The 23,095-nt window shown below is 47.0% G+C and overlaps 1 protein-coding gene and 1 long non-coding RNA gene across 7 annotated transcripts in view; both read left to right on the top strand.

Annotated features, from left to right (window-relative positions):
* LOC126531844 (uncharacterized) overlaps positions 1 to 4,981 on the top strand; it is an 80,042-nt gene extending 75,061 nt beyond the window's left edge. For 2 of the 6 annotated variants that reach the window (XR_011894860.1, XM_072288486.1), the window contains exon 4: positions 4,138 to 4,981. Coding sequence is in view for 1 of the 6 variants with exons in the window: in XM_072288486.1 (XP_072144587.1) it covers positions 4,138 to 4,243 (106 nt within the window). In the remaining 5 variants the exon portion in view is untranslated. The remainder of the gene's footprint in view (positions 1 to 4,137) is intronic. The other 4 variants (XR_008612788.2, XR_008612787.2, XR_008612790.2 and 1 more) reach the window with 2 other exon arrangements.
* Positions 4,982 to 19,690: 14,709 nt separating this feature from the next.
* Positions 19,691 to 23,095, top strand: LOC129385192 (uncharacterized). The gene is made up of 2 exons (XR_008612792.1): positions 19,691 to 19,951; positions 22,703 to 23,095. It is a non-coding gene; the product is annotated as an uncharacterized lncRNA (long non-coding RNA).

Genomic DNA, 23,095 nt, shown 5'->3' with positions numbered 1-23,095 from the left:
GGGTATGGACCCCGATACGCCGGCGAGGACTCAGTGAGAAGCTGCTGCGACGCTATTTCGGACCCTACAAGGTCATCCGACGTATTGGCGCACTAGACTATGAGGTCGTGCCAGACGGCATTTCGCACTCACAACGGCGCCGCGCACGATCTGAAGTGGTCCACGTGGTGCGCCTTAAACCATTTTACGGACGCTGATGAACTTCCTTAGTTTGTTGTTTTCTTTGCTACGAGTGCTTTTCTTTGTTACTTTCGTTTGTTAGCAGCATCGGGGCGATGCTTTTTAAGAGGGGGGTAATGACACGTGCACTTATCTTTATCGGGCGACCACGTTTCGCCGCTTAACAACTGTAATCGCACAGCGACGGACGCGCCTGCATGTATCCGACGTTTCTGGAAAGTTATCGATGATTCTACCCGGCTGTCTGTTGTCGCCGAACCTTATGTTATCTGATTTCATCGCCTGACGCGAATGGCGTAGAACATTGTGGAATACGCGCGGGTCCCAGCGATTAGTCTGGAACATTCGACGACTGCTGTATAAAAGCCGACGCGCTTGACCCGCTGAGCAGATTTTCGACGATCGCCGAGCGTGTTCGCCGCTATCGTTGTGCTAGAAGTGTAGCCTGTTTTGTGGGCACAGGTTCGCCCAATAAAAGTTAGTTTTGTCGTTCACAGTACTGCTACTGTGTTATTCAACGTCACGACCACGTGACACTATCGACTGTGCTTTTGTGGAGGACTTGCCAACTCCATCACCACGGTTTCCTGGCAGGAAGCAAGATTTGACTCATCTTGGTTGTGTGGATCCTGTGAAAACGGTGCCAACCTTGGTCGTCCATATTTCTGAGCAACCGACGCTAACCGAACCTTGTCCTGTTCCTGAGTCAGCAACGTCTATGCTACTCGGCCGGGCCCCTGCCACAGAGCTCCAGGTGTCCGAAACGCCGCGCCCGATTACTACTACTGCTGATCAACAGGTGCCATACCTCCCCGATGAGCCTCCTTCTACTGACGAGCGCCAGGAAACAACACTCCAAGAACCGACTCACTTGTTTCCTGTTAGTTTGGCTTCAAATACTCCGAAGTGACTCTGCTAAGTCGCCGGACGTTATTACTGACAACTTTCGGAGTGTATGCCTTGAGAAAGGGCCATTGTATTTTCAAAATCGGGCAGAAAATGTTCCGTCTTCCGAAAGGCAATACAAAACTCAGAAACGCTATATGTCACCTCATCTTTTCGTGCGAAAATGGGGAGGCGTGCGAGTGACACTGGTTAATGTACTCGGAGCCCAAAGGTCCCGTTTACTGTTTCATGTGCAAACTATTTTCGATTTCAAGTAACCCCAGGGTTCTTGCCACGCACGGCGTTTCTGATTGGAAAAGAGCAGAAGAAAAGGTTTGCGCACATGAAAATAGCGTCGAGCACCGGAACTATACGTGGCAGCATGGCTCGCCCGCTCTAACTCGAGCAGCACAATTGACAAGGAGCTGGTTAAGCATCTTGTCACTGAGACCGCTTACTGGACAGAGGTGTTGAAGCACGTAGTCAAGTCGTTGTAGTTAAGCTTCTAGCTGAGCGCAACCTAGCGTTTAGGGGCAGTGAGGAGATTTTTGCCTCACCGAGAAATGGCAATTATATGGGAGTGCTTGAGGTCAGTGCCAAGTTTGATCCCTTTCTAGAGGAGCACATCAAACGCTACGGGAACAAAGGAAAAGGTCACCCATCGTATCTGTCAAAAACCAATTGTGATGAATTTATCGAGCATATGGCAAAGGCAGTCAAGGAACGTCTCGTTGACGAAGTGAAACGTGCAAAATACTTCTCTTTAATAGTTGATTCGACTCCAGACCTTACTCACGTTGATCAGCTGTTATTTGTTTTACGATACTATTTAAATGGGAAAGTGTACGAACGCTTTCTTGGATGTGTTCCAATTGAATCGCGTACATGCTTGTATCTTTTCGATACCGTGATGTCCCTCTTGACGACCAATGGTATCTCAATTGATGATTGTAGGGGCCAAGCTTATGATAACGCGAGTAATATGTCAGGAAAATACAAAGAACTGCAAGCTCAAACACCTGAACGAATTGGCAGTCTACGTCCCGTGTGCTGGTCATCGACTGAACTTAGTTGGCGCGTGTAGCGTTGACAGTTGCCTTGAGGCAGTCAAATTTTTCAGTGTAATTCAGAGACGGTATGTGTTCTTTGCTGCCTCACCTAAGCGATGGAGGTATCTTTTGGACAGCATGGGTGGAACTGGCCAGCAGCTTGTTTTTAAAAGACTCTCTGAGACCAGGTGGTCAAGACACGTTGAATCATATAAGGCTATTCTGAAAAAATTCAATGCAGTCTTGCGTTGCCTTGAAGCTATATCAAAGAACGAGGAAGAATGCGGGGACAATAGGAACGAAGCGCACTCTCTCTTCAAGAAAATGACAAAAATAGGGACTGCATTCATGGCGATTTCCTGGAGTGAAATCTTGGAGCGCTTTGACAAAACGAGGGTAGCAATTCAGAAACCAGGCCTAGACATTTCAACTGCTGTAGACCTGCTGAGCTCTCTAGAAGGCTTTGTTAATTCTTTGCGAACTCTCTTTGATACATTCGAAGAGAGGGCACGCACGCTAAGTACCAATAAATGTTATCAGGATGAGGGCAAACGCATCGTTTTGAGTAAGCACCCGGACGGAAAAAGCGATAGTGCGCTGCAAGGTGGAAAAACGTTTATCGTAGATACCTACAATGTTGTAGTTGACAGTCTAGGCTCTGCTTTGCGAGTGCGAAAGGCTGCCTACACTGAACTCTGCGAAAGGTTCGCATTCTTAAAATTGCTGACAGAAGTTGCGAGCGAGTCCTCCCTGGCAGAACAGGCTGAGAAGTTGGTGAAAACCTACAAAAATGATTTGAAACCAGCATTTTCCACTGAAATCGTTCAGTTTACGGACTTTCTGCACAACTCTGTGTGCCAGGACACGAGTCCTCTGGGAATAATGAAGTTACTGCACGAAAGAAAGCTTATTGATGTGTTTCCTAACCTTTCTATTGCTTTGCGAATATACTTAAGCATACCCGTGGCAAACTGTGAGACCGAACGATCGCTTTCCAAGTTGTCGCTGATAAAAAATCGCCTTCGTTCGAGCCTCCTTGACGACAAGGTGAACTCACTTGCTATCATGTCCATTGAAAGTGACCTCCTTCGCGATCTATCCTTCGAACAGACTACATCTGATTTCGCTAAAGCGAAGGCGCGAAAGATGGCATTTTGAAAGAGGACTGTTTGCGCTATACGTGAATAGTTCTAATAAGTTCGTTGTGTCGCCTCCCAGCCTCCACGTTCCCAATGAAACGCTGAGCAGTGTAATTCAAGATATGCAAATCTTCGTTGTTCGTCTCTTGTTTGTTATTGTGATTTTAGCGTGCTTCAAAGAAATGTATTTTTGTTGTTTTTGATAGTGCCACGTTTATTTGGTGTCGTCCTTGCTTGTCTTACCTTTAACGAAAACACTTTCACATGATGTTTTGTAATTGCAGTTGGTAATTTTCATCTGTATTTTAGTGCATTTTTATGGTGTTCGTATTGCCTTAAGTATAGTATATATCTATTGCATATTTATAGAGTAACCTGTATAACGATTACTGCAGTCTGATGCTTGAATTTTAATAAACAATTTTTGGATCAAACCATGCTTCTCCTCACGGGATCAAACTTAGTGATGCAAACAAAGCCTAGCTTCAGAAGGATCGACATCTGAGCTGTGTTGTGTTTTCTACGTTCTTGTTCGTCTTGAGTGCACTAAACTTTTCCTTAGCGCCTAGCTTTTGCTGAAAACAGAATGCAGATTAATCACAAAGTGAACATATGTGTGGGTGTTTACAACAGCACGCGTTTCAAGCAAGTTTTGTTGTTTTCCTTATAACAATAACAATAATAATAATCCCTTTGATCCCACTTCGTTTTTTTTATTTGGTGGAATTAAAGTGAGACATGGCATATTTCCAGTAGCGTAGCAGGCGACAGGAGGGGGGGGGGGGGTCAGTATAGGGAAAGGAGGCCTGCATGCGCATTAGCCGAGGGCCCCCATTTTTCTTAATCCAGCCCTGGTGTGAACACATGGCTTTCCTTGGTGACAGGTGCATCGAGGACGTGGATCCGAAGTGCAAGGGGCAACTGGGAACCAGGGGACCGGGACCGTACCCGGACTGCTGTGCGCTTGCTGTGTACTGCGCCGGACACTGAGGCTCGGCCAAGGACAGCGCCGCAGCTCTCGAGAAACCGTGCTGTAACTGCGTCACCTTTGTTAAAATCTCGTTCGAGGACTCCAAGACGACATGTAAACGATCTTTTCCCATCCGCCCGCTTTAAATTTTCTGCGGCAGCTCGTGAAAGAGAAATGCCCCTCGGCTGAAGATGCAATCCCAATCACGCTGTGCGCTAGCTAAACGTGCTATTGGGCTCGGACAACTGCTTCAAGCGCGTCGTGTAAATTGAAAAAACGCTGCAGGCATCTTTTGCGCCCTCTAGTGCACTGAGTCAGTATCAGTTCGGACGTGTTGGCCGAATGTAAAACACGTAAAGCAAGAAAAAAAACGAAAAGAAAAATGTTGTCGACTCCATTTTCATTTGTCGTCAGCCATCCGTGTAAATTTGGTGGAGAATTCCCAAAGGGTTGTTTGCCATTGGCCCGTCACCTTCGCTGATAAATACAACATCAAGATTGGCTGGCAGCTGCTTCTACGAGTACTTCCTTTTTGTGAGTACGATTTCTGGTATCTGAAATGACCAACATTTACCACATAGAAAGGCATAAACGCATTAAGTCGAAGAAAAGGAACGTTCCTGGCAATAAGGCTGCAGCTATCGTGATAAATGCCATTCTTTTTCCTATACAGATAGATTCACGAGCGCATCACCTGATAAAAAGCACGAACCATTCTGTCTCGTTTACTTTTTGTGCAATGTGTTAAGTGTCAAGTGTTTTTCTAAATGCCTGACAGCTGAAAGCTACATTTATTTTCGAATATTAGCTGACGCACACTGCGCAGTCTCTATCCTGGCTGGGATAGCAGTAAAGTGATCCAAAGATAGACTGCCGCGCTTTCCAAATGTTTCCTTGTTATCACGAATGTTATCACGAATCTTCGAAGTTCGAGCGATTGTTTCTCAAACCTTCGGTAAAACATGTTTTAACGGGGCAACTAGCACTCGTTTAGGAGCCAGTAATTATTGCATTCTCACTATACATTTGGAGGCATCAAATGAAGGACAGGTTGCGGGCGCCAAAGTCAGGATACAAATGATTGGTCGCACCACTAAGGACACTGTCTCGAAATCGTCGGAACAGCAGAGTGCCAGGGACAACGGCTCGCGCTGCCTGCACGGTGCGAGTTTCGCGCCCGGCTCTTTCATAGACTGTACAGGTGAGAACCGCAGACTGCTTTCATCTCCGGGCGAACATACTCGAGCGGTGACGTCAGTGCCAGGTGAAACCGTCGATCGTCAGTTCACGCCCGAGTTCGGCGCTCCTTCGCAACCACTCCTTGCTGCGGACGCGTCGAACATATCCGTCACACAAGCTGCAAGTACGGCATAACATGCTTTGGAGAAGGCGTTGTCATTGAAGCTCTCTACCACACGGGGTAGCTCATCGGTCGCCCAAACGCTTCTATTGGGCTGCCTGATGTCTGGAACTACTGTTGCGCCAGGGGCTGGGAGCTGAGACGGCGCAGTGTGACGCGGACGCTAGTGGCAGCCGCGTGGGACGTGGCCGACGGCGCTTTCCCGGGCTCCCCGTGGCTCCTTCCTGGTCGGCTGGAGCTCGCCGTGCAGCCTTACTTCGGAGACCAGAAGCAGCTGCTTCGGAAGGCCAACGTGCTGGGAGTCGTAACGGCATTTCGTAAGAGAACCGGCCGTTGTGCGAACGCCGGGATGGTCGCAGACGTAGCGGTCTTCGAAGGAGGTCCAGTTCGATTCCAGCTAGATGCTGTTGACTCGTTTATGTTGTTGATGATGATGCTTTATTTAATGGCACCAATACACTCTGGGGTATAGGCCACGAACCGGGTGGTAATACGATAAAACAATAATAATGTGGATTCCAACAGCGTCTCCTTTTGCTTCTTCTTCTTATGACGCAGGCGTGTGTCGGTTCTCGCGTGGCGCGTTGCATGACTTCAGGCTTCAGGAACGTGTTGCTGCCTGCATGCAGTGGACAGAGAAAAGAACTGCGCTGCAAAAGTTGAGGAGTCGCCATAAATTTAGCAAGGACATTAACATTTGTCTCAAAATGAATCAACATGAACAAGATCTTGAGTTCAGGGGTGCATGACTAATCTCACAGATAATTCGAATCTAGATTTCCCACCAGATACCGACAGATCGTCCCCTCTGAGACCAAACAGGTGCGTCGTACCAAGCTCAGAGGTCATGTACAAATATGCGACTTCTAGAGGCGCCACAGTCGGAAGTGGTGCCGCTTATTAAGAGGACAAACCACACATCCGAAATCGCTGGTATCCTGTCTTGCTCTGCTTCACAGCATCCGCCCTCCGGAATAAGCACGGATATGACTGTAATGCTATATAGAAAACTTCAGAATAAGGATCTATTAGTCTTTTGACGTAAGTCTGTAGCTCAATTCGGCACACGGTCAGGATTTTCTTCTTCTTCCTCCTCTTGTTTTCTTTTTTTGTTGGCAGCTGTTAGGGACAGGGCCGAATATTCGCCCAACTTTAATGCACAGTATTAAGTAACTGAAGTAGCAAAAAAAAAAACTAAAAATGGGGAAAAAAAGGAAGCAAAGCAGAAAATGATTCAAACAACTATTATTTTGGCCAATCCCCGAGAGTGGGTAAGTGCTAGTAGATCACAAGGATTTGCATCTACATATTTGATAAGCAAGCAGGCGAACTGTAACAACAGCGACTAGAAGTGATGACGTGTAAAATATTGCATTGCATTGAATTTCTCTGTCAAACCACATATTCACCGAACGTCGTCGCGCTTGCCCATTACTGCCGGTTATTAACAAAGGGTGTATCTGAGCTAGTTGGTTCGTGACTACCCTAGAGTGCAGCCTAAACTTGGAAACAGGAGAAAAAGGAGGCAACGTGACACACAGCTGACAGCTATGTGTCATGTTGCTTCCTTTATGTCCTGTTTGTAAATTTAAACTGTTTGCTACAGTAAAGTGTCGGTTATGGATGCACTCTCCAGATCATAGTTAGAAATAATTTTTGTAGCGAAATAATTCAGAACAGGAAATACCACTAAAAGGAAAGAGCAGACAGAGGGACAGGCGCTACACTGTATTCCGAAGCTAACCCTGCTACATATACCGAGTGTTTCTACGGAGACTTTAACTAATATTTAAAAATAGCCGTTTTGAAATAAGCGGACGGCTTCTTCGGTGCCGACCATGGGGGTATGGTAATTACTAACTAATTAACAAAAATCAGACAATTACAGTTAAAATTTTCTGTGTAAGCGGGCTCATCACAATTAAGAAATTGACGCAAAGTCTCCGTCCAAGCTATGTCAACTTCGCGATCTGGAAAGATGCGCTTACCCGCAAAACCGGGGCACGACGAACGTCGGCTATCAGAGCGCGCGAAACAGTAACTGGGAGGCTGCAGCGAGCGCAAAGCCGCGCCCCTCGAGGCCGCTTACGTCACCCAGCAGCGGGCAGTGCATGCACCACGCCCCATTTGAGCTTCAGGGTAGCCTGCTAGCTTTTCTTAATATATTACGCTATCCGTACATGTCCCAATAGAGTCGGGCCGGCTGTTCCAAACTGTGATTGCGCCAGGAAAAACAGAACAGGGCATGGTAGATATGCGGTCTTTGACGCTGGTTATGAGATGACTGTTGCTGCCATTGGGACCATCTTAGAGGTTCTTTTAAGAGTGTATGCTATGCGTTATAATAAACTTTGGGTTATAATAAAAGGGACGCAAAAGGCAAAGTGCTGAAATAGAGCGGTGTGAGACGAAAGTGAAAGTGAAAGTGAAAGTTTATTTTCTTTTCAACGAAAAGAGGGCGCCAAGACAAAAGGCAAGAGCCTGACAAGGTCCCGGTCACCCGGGACCTTGTCAGGCTGATCTTCTGTCAGCGACGGAAGATCAAGTGATTGCTGTATATAGGAATGTGGACTCTGGTTTCTCTAGAATAGTTTGATGGGATAAAACTTATTCACCGTATTGAATTTCTTTAGGTCAGATATGAGACAGTCTCGAGATAGGCGCCAAATCGCAGACATGTGCCCTGGTTTATAACCCAGTTGGCAGTTGTGCGGTGCGGACGCTTGTTTCGGTGCTCTTCGGATTACGCATGGTGACCGGGACCGGTTGGACGGACGACTGCGAGAACGCAAATAGATGAGTTCTTTCCTTTAATATTTTGAGTATTTGGATTTGGGCTAGTTTTTAGATCTAGGCTAGTCAGGTGAAGTGCTCGCGAAAGAGTAGGTCAGTGACCTAACGGCCGGGTCTTTTCCGGCCGGCAACTATAGATTTGCAGGGCTCATTTATGAGTTAACTAGTTTAGACAGGCAGTTAGTATTTCTTTTCTAGGTGATCGGCTTTTTGCGGTAGGCAAAATTTTATTTGAGCACGTGGTTGCAAGTGGTTGTTTTTTTTTCTAGCTTTCGTGGTAGCGATAATAGAGTCCTGCTAAGATGGTCAAGCAACTGAAGGTTAAATGCAAGGAGTGTGAGGCGTCGGAGAATGGGAAGAAAACATGGTTCGAATCTGTTGAGGAGGCCGAAGGCGCGGATTTTATGTGCAAATGCTGCGTATTAACTGCACGCCTGGTCAGGGCTGACGAAGCGAACACCAGCCTAGCGTTACGTATGAACGCTCTAGAAAAGGGGCTACAGGTAGAGAGGGCAGAGAAGCGCAAACTCCAAGAGCAGCTTAGTGAATTGTTGGATGAAAAAATGGTTGACACCGCCATGCGAAGTCACATTGGCGGACTCTCCAGCGCCAGCCACGTGGATGGGGCCTGCACTGGCATGGACAGCGACAGGAAAGAAGGTCAGGCAGGTTCATACAGGAATAGCTACGCACACGTGGCAACTAGGAAATCAGGAGGTGATGGAGAGGAGGGGAACAAGCTATCGACGAATGAGGTCACAGTCAGTGATAAGAGGCAGCAAAATCTGGAAGTTAGGAGGGAGGAAGGGAGTACCCTAGTGCTTATCGGTGGTGACTCAAATATGGGTAGGTGCAAAAGCACTATAATGGAGCGTGTAAAGGGCGATAAGCGGGTAGCAGGCGGGGCGTTCCCAGACAGGACGCAGTACTGGGAGAGACAAAAAGCGAACTTTCTAAGAATGTTGCAGAGCGCAATTTGGTAGTGGTAGCGGCGGGGCTAAACGATGTCCTGAATGGTGAAGCCGCCAAAGTAGTGGAAAGATTAGCGGAGGGAGTTGACGATTTAAGGGCGATAGCATAGCAAGTCCAGAACGTGGTTTGCACAGTGCCGGAGGTGCAAGGACGGAATAGAGAAATTGCCAAGGACGATGTGGCTGTTATTCTGGAGATAAGAAAGCTAAGCCAGGAAAAAGGGTTTGAAGTGGCGGACATAAACAAAGAAGTGCATAGCTTTGGTGGAGGCTTTACACGAGATGGCATCCAGTTTAATAGAAGGCTAGCAACCGAGATCGGCTGGCGCCTGGCAGGCCGGGCAGTAGCTTGTCTAGGAGGTCCACTGCGGCTCAGGGCGTAGGGGTAAGTAGAAACAATGTAGAAGTGCAACACGAGAGGATGACGCCAATAAAATGCGCACTAGAAGGTCCAGGAAGAAAACTACAAAAAAGACATTTAACACCAGGATCAGGTACATAAACGGTAGAAAGAAAGGTGGTAGAAAGAGAGCGAAGTGGTTAGAAATAGAACAGCAGTTAAAGGACGAAGAAGTAGATGCATACGTGCTATGCGAAATACATCTCAGGGATCTAGAAGATTCACCATTTATTGAGGGCTACGTCTAGGAAGGGGGCAACAGAACAACAACGGAGAGGAAAGGAGGAGGAGTACGCTTGCTGATACATCAAGGAAAAAATTGGCAAAGAATAAAGTCAACTTGCAAAGAACATGTCTGGCATCAGGTACAATTGCCATTAAAAAGACATGGCTTGGAGTAGCTTATTTAGGGACAGGGGACAAATGCAGGCAAGAAAACAAGGATCTAGTGAAGTGTCTCCATGACAATATAGAGCAGTTTGGAGAAGGTGCCGATAATATTCTGCTGGGTGACATGAATGGCCACATTGAGGATCTGGATGGATACACAGATTGTGACGGGAAGGTGATTCTAGACTTCTGTGAGCAACACAACCTAGTTATAGTAAATAGAGAAACTAAGTGTGAGGGACAAATCACGTGGGAATCCCGTAACAAGCTAACGATCATTGACAACTGCTTAATCTCGCAGGAGATGTATAGCAAGCTCTCAATAATGGAAATAGACGAAGGGGGGAAGTACAGCCTCAGAAGTGATCATAAGCGTATTAGTCTACAGCTGAAAGCCATGCTCAAAAGAGAAATGCCAAAGAAAAGTAAAAAAGAGTATGCAAAATTAAATGACGAACAAATAGCGCAAATAGCGGCCGGCATAGAGGAAGCAATAGAGAAACATCCCATGGAAAAGTGGGATTATAATCAGAACTACTCATTAGTACAAAAATAAAAGAAGTAAAAGGAGTAAACTGCTGGAGAGGAAAGAGGAAGCCACGAATTTGGTGGAATAAGGAAATTAGGGAGGCCATCGAACAATGATGGTTGGCATCATGGGAACACATAGAAGCAAGGATGGTGCAGTTATCTGAAGAGGAAATAGGCGAAAAATGAGAATCTTATCGACAAAAGAAACAACAAGTGCAGGTCCTTGTCCACGCTAAAATGAAGCAGTCCTCTAATCACTGGCTGGCTGAAGTTCGCGATGCAACTCAAGGGGGTTGCATATATATATATATATATATATATATATATATATATATATATACACACACACGAGGGGAACGTCAAAAAGTAAAGGGAAGGGACTTTTACAATTTCTCGCACTACGCTTTGGCAACACTCCTAGTATCCAGCTCTGAATTAGTGGTGTCGTCTACAACACTTCTATGGAACGTGTCACTCTTATTCCCGCGTTAGTCGTTAGAGTGTCGCAGACCGTTAAACATAGCAGCTCTGTTGTCGAACTGCACCAAAAAAGAAATGAGGGCGGTGATTCGCTTTTTGTTTTCGGAAGGTGTTAAACCTGCGAAAATTATTCGTCGAATGCAAGCGTAGTACGATGAGAGTTGTTTATTGCGGAGCAAGATATGCAAACAGAGATGAACTTTTTATGTGATGAGGAAAGATTGGGAAGACCATCGACGTCAGCGACTGAGGACAATTTGAAAGTCGTTTGGAGTATGGTGATGGAAAACAGACGAATCACAGTAGACGAAGTCACCAATACTTTACATATCAGTCATGGTTAAGCGTATTCCATCTTACATGACGGGCTAAATTTTCGAAACGTTTGTGCGAGGTGGGTCGCGAAAGAATTGTCAGCGCAGCGCAAGGCACAAAGGTTGGACATCTACCCGCCGTGTTTGCTCAGTGGCTATGGTGTCGGGCTGCTGAGCACGAGGTCGCGGGATTGAATCCCGGCCACGGCGGCCGCATTACGATGGGGGCGAAATGCGAAAAACACCCGCGTACTTAGATTTAGGTGCACGTTGAAGAACCGCAGGTGGTCAAATTTTCCGGAGTCCTCCACTACGGCGGGCCTCATTATCAGAAAGTGGTTTTGGCACGTAAAACCCTATAATTTAAGAAGGTCCCTCGGTTCTGTCCAGGTACGTGGCATTTGCATATTTTTACATTTTGGTGTATGATAGTTGAGCAGCCTGTATATTTGCATGTGCATGTGCATATGCCTGCATATATTTTGCATGTGCATGGTGTCTACAGAGGAAATTTTAAAGAAATGTTAAGTGAAAACATGCGGATGACGAATCGGCCGCTGGTGCGTTAATGTGCTTGTCCTCCTATTGTCAGAATCAACAGAAATAAAGCTAAATAATGATTTAACAGCCGAGCACGTTCCCCACAAAAATGATGCAGTAAGCTCTTAGCCTCAATAAAAGTTTGAAGGGCCCCTCGCCAGGCGCCATAGCAAATTTTTATTATACAGTAGAAGTTGTTACGTGTCCTCTAGGGCGCGTTCTGCCACAAAAATTTTTCAAATCGGCTCATTTATAGGCGGATAGAAATATTTCAGTGCCGCGAACCCATGATTTCGGAAGGCGAGCTCCACTGCATAGCGAGACACTCTTTCACTCGCCCCGTCCAGCCTCCGCAAGCGAAATTCCTTCCCTGCGTGCTCCCATGCCGGACCTCGAGGATCGCGTGACGCATACGTCACGGGCCCCGCCTTCATTTTTTTACTTTTTTTTTGTCGGCGTTGCGCTCGAGCTGTTGTGATGTCTCGTTTCGCGCAGCCCATGCTTTTGCGCGCTGTGCACAAGGAAACATGACCAGCGGTCCGCGCTGTGCACAAGGAAACATGACCAGCGGTTTAATTCAGTGCTATACGAGTACGAATACTGAGGCAGAACAAGCGGATCGCAGAGCATGATCACGCGCTGGAACGCGGTAGAAAATGGCATTGTTTCGGTACCTGCGCACGGGACTGCGCGACCATGGGAACAAGCAGACGAAGCGAGAGTACATCTCTCTTGCTTCGGTGCGAAGTAAAAGAACACGCAGACATTCCGTTTGTGCATTTTATTATTTCTCTAAACTTCAATTTGTCAATTCAAGCAAGAGATCACACAAATAACAGATGATGCCTTGAATAATTCTCGAAGTCACGTGTCACCACGAGCGACGTCTCACTGCGGACACGACTACGTAGGCGCAGGGGCACGACTACGTCACCGTCCGGCTTGGAGCGCGGCGGCCACGAGGAGAAAGAAAAACTGCGTTCGGTTTGAAATTTCATATCTTTCCGCGGCGCGAAGCGATGTAATACTTTGCAGACACGATCGTTAGCGCACATTGTATGGTCTGCGCTTGTCAGCTCAACATGGCTAGACCTGGTGAGGGGCCCTTTAAGTGTAAAGGTAGAAGCAACTCAAAAGAAACCTCAAATGATGTGGATAACTGTTAACGCTGTGGTAATGATGCTTTAAAGGGGGGGGGGGGGGGTAGGTTTCGGCAGGAGGAGGAGGAAGTAAACTTTATTGCCCTAGAAAGAGTAATTCAGCGGTCGGGCCGGATGTCTTCATCTTCTATTGGTTGATGCCGATCTCCGGCCTGCATGGTTGGCGCCCCTATTCCAGGGCACCACTGAGCGTGGCTGCTCGTCGGGCATGATCCACCAGCCTCCGTTGGAGGCTAGGGTCGCCGCTGGAGAGCACGCTCTCCCACTGCTCCGCACTCGGATTTTCTATTTTGTGGAATGCCTTATTCGTATTGCACTCCCATGTGATGTGATAAAGTGTGGGTATTGCGCCACACCACGGGCATGTGTCCCTGTATTGACCTGGGAACATTTTGTACAGTTTATGTAAATTTGGGAAAGTTCCTGTCTGCAGCTTTCGCCAGTAAACTGCCTGTTCTTGAGTGAGTGTATTGTGAGGCGGGGGATATCTGATCCTCGTCCCTCTATGGTAATTTAGTAAGTCAGAGTACGTTGGGATCACTGTCATGAAGTCCTCAGGATCTCTGTTTAGGTCCGCTCGGTTTGTATGCTCGCGAGCGATCCTATCTACCCTTTGGTTGCCCTCAATCTCAGTGTGCCCCGGTACCCAAAAGATGGTGTGTCTAATGGGTTTATTCTGTTGGCCAGAGCGGAGGAAGATTTGGAGCGCTTTTAGACCGATTCTGCCGTTAATGTAGTTTCGGCATGCTTCCTTGGAGTCTGTTAGAATTATAAGGGATCTATTTGTGCGGTAGCCCTCCACAGCTGCTAGAGCAACAGCCATTTCCTCTCCCTCGGTTACCGTACAATCCCGTGCCGACGCGCAAGCGATTTCCCTATAGTCCGAGCCTATTACTGCCGCGACGACTCTTTGTTCTTTTTCCCTTCGTTCTCGAGGATATACCGCGGCGTCCGTGTATACCGTGTTCGCCTTGGTTGCTAGGTATTTTTCTACATACTTTGCCCTAGCGTTCCGCCTGGCTGTGTGTAAATTCGGGTCCATGTTTCTTGGCAGGGACCCTACCTTGATGGTACTGCGATACTCATCGGGTAGGTTTGCCGTTCTTTGTTCTTCCTTTTCAATTTCTTTATGCCCCAGTTTCTTTAGGAGCTCTCTGCCCGTGGTAGTCTGCTGGAGTCTGAGTAGCTGCGACCCTAATTGTGCTTCTTTGAGCTCCTCGAACGTGTTGTGGAGTCCGAGGGCCAGCAGCTTCTCTGTCGAGGTGTTGGCCGGCAGGTGAAGCGCTGTTTTGAACGCTTTCCTTATGATGGCGTCGGCCTCGGGTCCCGGAGCAATCCCGTAGTAGGCACCTATGTTCTCTAATCTATATGTTGTCACAGCCTACTGTTGTCGCGCGCTACTTCAGCGTCGTTTTCATTGCCTGGCACATACCCGCGGCGACCATAGAAGATGTGGCAATATTTTGGTTCTAACATACTTATTCTAAAATTCTGGCTTCAGATTACTTTATTTCGAACTACCCAGTCCTTGGCAAATCCCCCAGAGTGGGTATGTGCCAGTAATTCTAAAGTTTCTACATCTAATCAGACACATAGACGAAGCTGAACACAGCGCATTTTTTCACCGCAATGCTTACCATGTTTTCTTTCTTTAAGGAGCGGCACTAGGAGAGATCAAGACATACTTCGCCAGGTTCAACTGCTATAACTTAACAACAGTGTGTAACTTTGCTTAGGGTAAGTACTGTGTTCAGGTGTTGACTTCTGGTGGTAATTACAACGATGCTGTCTTAAATAATGACAATAACCCAGTAGCAGCCCACATCAGCAGCAGCAGCAGTGGGAAAGTCGAAGGCAGATGCAAAGAAAGCTTCACTTTTAAAAAAGAAAACTACCCAATTATTATTTAAAGGCTAAAAAATCAAATCAAGAACAGAAGCAAGCTCAAAGCATGCACAAAAAAAACTTATGATTTCGTCGTCGCCACGGAGCCAATGGGAAAAAACGTTCATCCGCCACAATATATCTCCCGCCGTTTTGATTTTATTGAGTTTTGATTTAGGTCAGCTGCATCTCTCGGTCGCTTACTTTAGTTCACAGCGCCACCGCTACTCTTATATCCGTTGCACTGCTACTCTATCCTTCTGCTTGCCCCTCTCTTCCTCTTCTATCACTTGCGGCGTTCTTAGTCACCGTTACAATATACATACACTACAGAAGGTAAAGTTTCCCTTCTCTAATTTTATATAGGTGTTGCGTCGTGATGCCCTCTGGTGTCACAAGCGGCACTCGCTACCATTGTTATCTGCCATGTACGCATGATGGAGCCGCGACCTTCATGTCTATGCGTCCGTATGAATTCGTTGGGCCAATCAGGTGTCATCACGCCACCTGTGTACCAGCCAATGTCGCGATGCAACCTGTGTTTGAAATGCTGTATAAGTCGAATAAACGCCACGTTGGCCAGACCCTCTCATCCGGAAGAAACGTCTCCGCCAACCTCACGGCGTCTTCCTTCGGCTTCGGGTGCGACGCTACAGTAGGCGGTCTGTGATGGTAGGATAAAGAAAAGATAACGCTCAAAGTAAACCGATGATGAGTGAGACAAAGGAAGGAGCAACAGGGTAGTCAGTCTCGTATTGCAAGAGTTTAAGTTAACACACCAGGAGAAGCAAAGAGGGACCGTCAAAAGAGAAACTCATAAATTGTGAACAAATTTTTATTCCTGTCTTGAAAATTTCAATTTTAGAATTTTAGGGAGAAAAATTGTGGGGAATGTGGCAGAGAGCCATTAACATAGAGAAGTATATTCGACGTAATCTTTTCGTTTGAATGCGAATAGTGTAATCTGCACCTCCTTCTCTTCAATCGCTCATCAGCATCATCGTTCTTGCGCGAGAGGACACCCGAGTCCCGGTGACTAACCTTTCGGACGGCGTGTACAGCGTACGTTTCTAGGCATCACGAGTGAGTTACACTATTCTCATGAATGTGCGCTGACGTGTTCTTTTAAGCACAAGCATTAGTAGCGTATTTACAGACACGCGGGTGGTCCTATGGCGCACAATGTCGTACGGCCTAGACCAGCATTCTAGATGTACTAAACGCCTGAAACACTAATGGGTTCATTCAGGCTGTATGCGGGCAGGTGGTGCTGCGCGATGAATTGAAATGGCGCAGCGCGGTTGGGAGATGTTGGTAGCCGCCTAGGTTGACAGCAGGCGGTACGTAGTGCTAGTAAGCGAGTGGAGTTTTTATGTGCCGTCGGAATCGCCCGCCTTCACGTAGTAGAAATGGCAACGGGTTGTCCGTTGGCTTGACTAATTGCCGCTGCGTGTTCATTCTGTTTCATTCGTTTGTTCCGCAGTTTATCCATTACTTCGGCGGTTGAAGACAGTGTAGACCCAGAAATATTATCGCGCTGATCTCTTCACTTCACAACAATGCTGTTGAATGCCCACAAAATGTCGAGAAGCGGTTAATTTAGAAGTTCAAGATAAAAGTTTGTTGAGGAAAAATGCCTTTAAGCCACCGTTTGTTTACAAGTCGTTCACAGCACCATGCGTTCTTACTTTTGCAGTGACGCAGTAAGTATATCACACTTCGAGCACTTAGTTTCCCTGAATAAGAACTGAAAATTTTACTTTGTTAAGGCGCAGCAGCTGTGCTATCATCATGCTCAGTCACGAACGGTGCTTTAAGCTCCGAAGCAGCAGCTTCAACCGCAAGGTAATCACTCAGTGCTGAACACGTGATGCCAGTGCTTGTATCTCGCCCTAAGCTGGTGCTACATTGTTGGACGACAGCTAGGCCACTTGTTTGTATCCAGAAGGAAGAATCCACGTCGGTATGGCAGTGGTCTGCCAAATGAGGTCAACAAAGGTAGAGGAAAATGGGCTAACGAGCAACATACACAGACCTGACGACATGGTTGGCGTGCGCAGACACGCCTTATACGGTCGCACCCTTGTGAATTTCAGCGGCGAAGCCCCAAGAAAGGCATGATGTCTTGATCGGCCACATTGTTTAATGTGGGTGATATCGGTGCCTTTTTCTTAGTCTGCTTGCGTCAAAGCAAGAGGTATGTTTGATAGCATAAGTGTTTGCGCCACCCGCCGTGGTTGCCTAGTGGTTGTGGTGTTGGGCTGCTAGGTACGAGGTCGCGGGATCAAATCCCGGCCATGCCGGCCACATTTAGATAAGGGTGAAATGCGAAAACACCCGCGTACTTAGATTTAGGTGCATGTTAAAGAACCCCAGGTGGTCAAAATTTCCGGAGCACCGCACTACGGCGTGCCTCATAATCAGATCCTGGTTTTGGCAAGTAAAACTGCATAATTTAATTGTTTGCGCGAAGAAACACGACTGCACAAGAGGCACAGTGACAGGACCAGCGCCAACTGAGTTTACTCTGCGTCGCGTCACAGTGCACACCTCGGGGCACTCGGTATAGTGCGCTTGCGCAGACGGAGAGTGTTAGAACACATAATTAACCAGCAGCGCGATCGAGGAGGAATGTCTCAGAGTTGTACAGCAATATAGAGGTGTCACTGACGCAGGCACTTCGTCTTTTTCACGTTGTGATATGTCTCCATTGGTTCTTGTACGCCCTTACCTTCGCCTTTTCCCAGCGTTCTAAACGCTGACAAAAGTGTCTCACACGTTTAGGCAGCGCAATGGGCTGGCGAATTTGCCAGAACGTTGTTGTTTTAATGTTTTTTATTGCTCCCGCGAATGATGGTTAATGCAGAATCCCGTTTGCCTAGGCATAACTTGTCGCAGTTGGCGAGATTTCACAAAGCACCCTTGTGGAACAATTCACACGCAGCTTGCCGTGCATCGTGCCGCATTGTCTCATGTGCTCACTGTCGTGTGAAATATGTGCGAACACACGTGCTAGTTTTTCCTGAGCCGAAAGCACCACTGCGATTTCATATCGGTTCGCAATCTTCTTGAGGTTGTGCAATAGTCTCTGCACGTATTTCTTGCGATTTTGCCGTAGATTGTGGTAAGACTCGAGCCGTGTGTTACGTACGCTTTCTTTAGATTTTTGTAGAAAAGTTTCAGCGGCTGCTGTCAAAACTACTAGCGGATATACCAAGCTCAACGTACTGAAGTATGTTAAGAACGTTGAACAAGCTAACCTCAGAATCTGTTCAAAGAAGCAAGCCTGCATAGAGTCAATTTTCAACAAAGCTTGAAGCTATCAGAACTGTCCCTTCATACAAAGCTCAGCCAGGATGATGGTCATTGAAAAAATAAGACATTTCACACAGAACAAGTGTGACACATGGCCCAATACACGCGTTGTCGTTGCAGATTTAACACATTATCTAGAGATACAAAGAGAGTCTTCAAATGAAATTCTAAAACTGACTGAAAATATTTTTCTGCGCACATTATCTTGCACCTAAAAAGTTCGTTGTAAGCTACTGAAAAAAAGAGGCATTGAATATCGATCAAAAGGGCCATCCCAATCGACACGTTATTTGGCAGAAAGCTCGCGACTTCGGGTAAACTCTTAGTACCAAAGAGATGTTTTGCAGTTAATTTATTTAGTTGCTTTGATATATGAACTGGTTGAGCTGGTGTCGCTCTACGATCCGTTTTCACTAACAACAATACGAAAAAGCAAATCTCGTTTACGGGTGTTCACACAGAAAAAGGCTACCAAGGTGCTGCGCGGTGCCCCTGGCGAGCTTTTGTGTCGCATTTCATCGACAACGAAAAAAACGCTGTCCCAAGGAAACGAACCCAAGCGCCAATTTGTTCTGACGCTTAGTTTCCTTTCTTATGATTGCGCTTTTTCTCGCGTTATACTTTCAGTCACAAGTATGCTTAACTTACGAGCCAGAGAAAAAAAGTTTAATCTAAGCAGACATTTTCGTGACATACTTACGAGGCGTTTAACGACGTCGAAGAACGACAAGTAATCAGCTTCTTCTATAGACGTTGCGGTTTCAATTAGTGTACTTTGTTAATTTTCGAATTTTGCGTAACAAAAGCGTGATATGGTGATGAAGCACGCCGTAGTGGGGGACTCCGTATTAATACTGACCACCAGGGGATATCTAACGTGGCCCCAGTGCACGGGCGTTTTTGCACGTGTAGTCGCCATGGAAATGCGGCCGCCACGATCGGGATTTGATACCGCAACCTCGGGCTTCAATGCCACAGCCGCTATAACGCCGCTGCAGGTATTCACAAGTTTAATTCAACTACTACGAATAGTGGGCGTGATGGGGAGTGTACTCTCAATTTAATTAAATACCTAGTATATGATACGCAAACGAGAAAGTGAATGCAGATGCATTTATGTTACGTTCAGTGCGCTTTGGCTGTGCATCTTGATGATGCACATCTAAGTGCTTTCCCACTCTTTTTTGTGATCATTTCATGCTTTCTGGACATTTATTTGTTAACTTAATGTGTACTTACGCTTATGTACACGAGTATAGGATTGTAGGTACCTAGTCAGGTCCAGTCACGAACTTGGTCTTTTTCTCATCTGATTTTTTGAAGGGGTAAAAAGAGATGCCCGAATGCTCGTGGAAAGTGAGCAGCCTGCTCTGTCGGCATGTCCGTACGGTGACATATTAAAAGAAATGAATGAAAGATAAGTGCATGGGGACAAACACCAGTGCTCGGGAAGCTGAGCCACACGCTAGCTGTGTCCGTGCAGAGATCCGGGCCGCAGCTGCGCTTGCTGTTGGGCGTTCGTCGGCGCGCTGGCCGTTGCTGCGCTGTCCGCCTTCGTCGTCTGCATGGCTCTCGGGGTCGTGAGCATCAGTGAGTGTTCGAGCTAGTTCGATGTTGCAGCGAACATTCCGCGATCTCAAGAGTACGGGTTTCTCATAAGACAAACTAAATGTGTAATCTTGTGCAACGAAAATTTCTGTGGCCAACATATGTCCTTCTGTATTTCTGCTGAGAAAGAAAAACTCGGAGTATTTACTACACATTCATAACCACCATATAGCCGCCCTGTGGCGGCTGTTTCCCGGCGATCATGTACAAGCATTAAAATGTGCCGGGACTTATTTGCACTGATGAACCAGCGAGATACGAGCTGGAGCCCGCTAGGCACACACTACCCGCCGCGGTGTCGCTCGATGTCGTGCGTTGGATCCTGGCCGCATTTCCATGGGAGCGAAATGCAAGAACGCTCGCGTACTGCACATTCGGTGAACGTTGAATGCCACACATGGTCGAAATTCGGAATACAGCACTATGGTGCGCCTCGTAATGAAATCGTGCTTCTGGCCTGTGCGTAAGACTTCGGAATTTCGGTGGCAGCTCGACGACGGTGACGACGATCCGTGCGGTGATTGCGAAAGAGCTCGTGCTGTTGGCTGCTGCTAGACTTATAATCACCTTTGTAATTAAATCTTGTTGCAAATCTTAATTTAGCTATTTACACAGCGACCATCTCTAACTTGAACTGCTGGCTTTTATTTAATTAATTAATTAATTAATTTATTTATTTACAAGCAATAGAAGTAGTATACAAAAATGGAAAATAAGAACGCTTATGAAGTTATATTGCCATTAGGTTCGATGAAAGTTCATTATTGGAAAGGAATGGATATCGCCTGGGAAATAAGTTCAAAGGCCTATAGCACGTGGGAAGATAAAGTTTAGGAAAGCTGCGCGACGACCCTATTGCAAAACCCAGTGCCACTGGGACCCAGTGCGCCGGATTATGGGCCCAGTGCAGCGCGCTGGATGCTGGGGCGCTGGGAAGACGTGGCGTACTGGGAGGCACTGGCTACTCGTGCGAAAAACAGCTGTAGCGGGTTAAATATGCGGTGCCTGGACACCGTATATATTTTTTTAATACAGAAAGCAACAAAGAGCGTTTTAGTGCAATAAAAAAAAAGAAAAGCGTAAAAATAAAACTACTCCGACCAGTATTCGAACGTTCGACCTACAGATATCAAGCACGGCACTTTAACGCTACGCTACGCCAGCACACGGAAATATAGGGATAATTTGCCACGTCAAAGCCTAAAAGCAGTTTGTTTCGCAGAGCTACGTCTCGTACAGACATGGTTGATGCGCTATCGCCCAGCAACTAAAACTCACGCCTGTACCAGAAAGAAAAAAATGGCCAGGCTTAGCTTGGTTAAGCCAAGAATGCGTTGCATATTGTGTTGGGGCCCAGCTTTTCCTCCGGCTGTCGTGACGTCACGTCACGTGGTTGCGCTAAAGGTCAATGGTGGCTGCCCGGCCGCGCCCAAGGGCTGAACTGAGTGATTGCAATATGCAACGCATAAAACTCTAGTGTAGGGGTATGAGCCACTATGGTGGCTCATACCCCCAATGGTGGCTGCCCGGCCGCGCCCAAGGGCTGAACTGAGTGATTGCAATATGCAACGCATAAAAGTTGCTGTCCGTATTCAGCAGTATGCTTGCAAGTGCCACAACATCGATTTTCACTTGCGATTGCTATATTAACTTCGAAAAAAAGTCCTAAATGAACCGCCGACCCTGGACAGTGTATGGGCTGTTACTGCCGATTTCGATAGCCGTTTCTTGTTCTTCACGCAAATGATATGCGACGTTTCTTTAGTTCAGTGATGCCTTTCAGTCAACACGCCTGTCTAGTCATATATCTTCGTCAGAGAAGCGCAGGCTAGTGCTGAGAGCCTTCGGCGATAGCACATATACCTGTGTTTATGACGCGTCACATCTGCGGTCATCGCTTCTTGTGCTGGCACTGTAGACATGAAACATTTTTTTTATTTAAGAACACCGATGCGAAAGCTGAAATATATAGTGATTTATCCTTGTTAGATATTTTGATTCCTGAGCCTAGACGCGCCGATAGCGTGTGGACGGACTCGGCGGATACGCTAGGCTTAAGCTTCGGTGGGGACCGATCTCGGCGCGGGTAGCTGGCGAAAGCTAAGATGTGTGTATTTGAGCCTCAGAACTTCTTTATGTACTATAGGGAAAGTGGAAGCGCACGAATCACCTTAGCTTTGTTATCGGTGCGATAATATCAGTCAGCTATAGGCTTCGAACTCGGGGTCCGTTCGCGCGCGTCTGAACTTCTGCATTTCATGTCCACTCCATAACACTGCAACGGCGACAACTCCCAGTCATATGTTACGTGCGAACTACTAAAAAACGCGGCGCCCTCTGCGTTTACGTGGTTTCGTTCAAGAATTTAGCTATCCGCCCAGTCAAAAGGGAAAATGAAAAAACAAACGAAAGTGAATACTATGAAACTGGCTTTTCGCTTGTCCATTGCGTGGAATGTCTTCGTTATAGATAAATAAAGGTAAACCAACAAAAGGAAGCTACACGTTTGAGAATACATGCATAAGGCTGAGTGGCTGTCGTTAAAGAAAGTCCAGAAAATAAATTCACAGCGTCGGCGCTTACGCTCAAAGTGCGCCCTTCGGCGAAGTATCTCGAGCATTAAGTGCCGTTTCTATGCACTCCTGACACGCTATAGCCGTACTCATACAAGGAACGTTCTGTCCTTATACCGACTTAAGCTGACTGTCCGAGACGTGCTATTACCGGTTGCAGAGCTGCACTACGTGACAGCCGAGGCCAGGAAGGGCGACGCGACCACCTCTTCTGCGAGCGAGAGCGGCAGCGACAAAGCGCTGCAGACGAACCCTGCGGCGAAGACTGCGCGCGTCGAAGGGAACGCGCCGACGACGGCGGCCGCCAAAAGGCGCAACCCGGGAGACGAGCGCGTCCCTGATCCTCGCCTGATCTGAGGACTTCCGGTGCCGCACCTTCCGATGTGCGAAGGCGCTAGGCTTATTTTCCTTCTCTGATTTCGCCATTTAAACATGCGATGCTTAAAGTAAGGAGGAGGACGTGGGCAAGAAACAAAGGCGAGCCCAGAAGAGACGACGACACAAGATTTCGTAGCCACCTGGAATACATGCTCATAAATCTTACGTGACTGAA

Source organism: Dermacentor andersoni, chromosome 5 (assembly GCF_023375885.2).
Source record: "Dermacentor andersoni chromosome 5, qqDerAnde1_hic_scaffold, whole genome shotgun sequence".
NCBI lineage: Eukaryota > Metazoa > Arthropoda > Arachnida > Ixodida > Ixodidae > Dermacentor > Dermacentor andersoni.
This window is presented reverse-complemented; position numbering and strand designations above follow the sequence as displayed.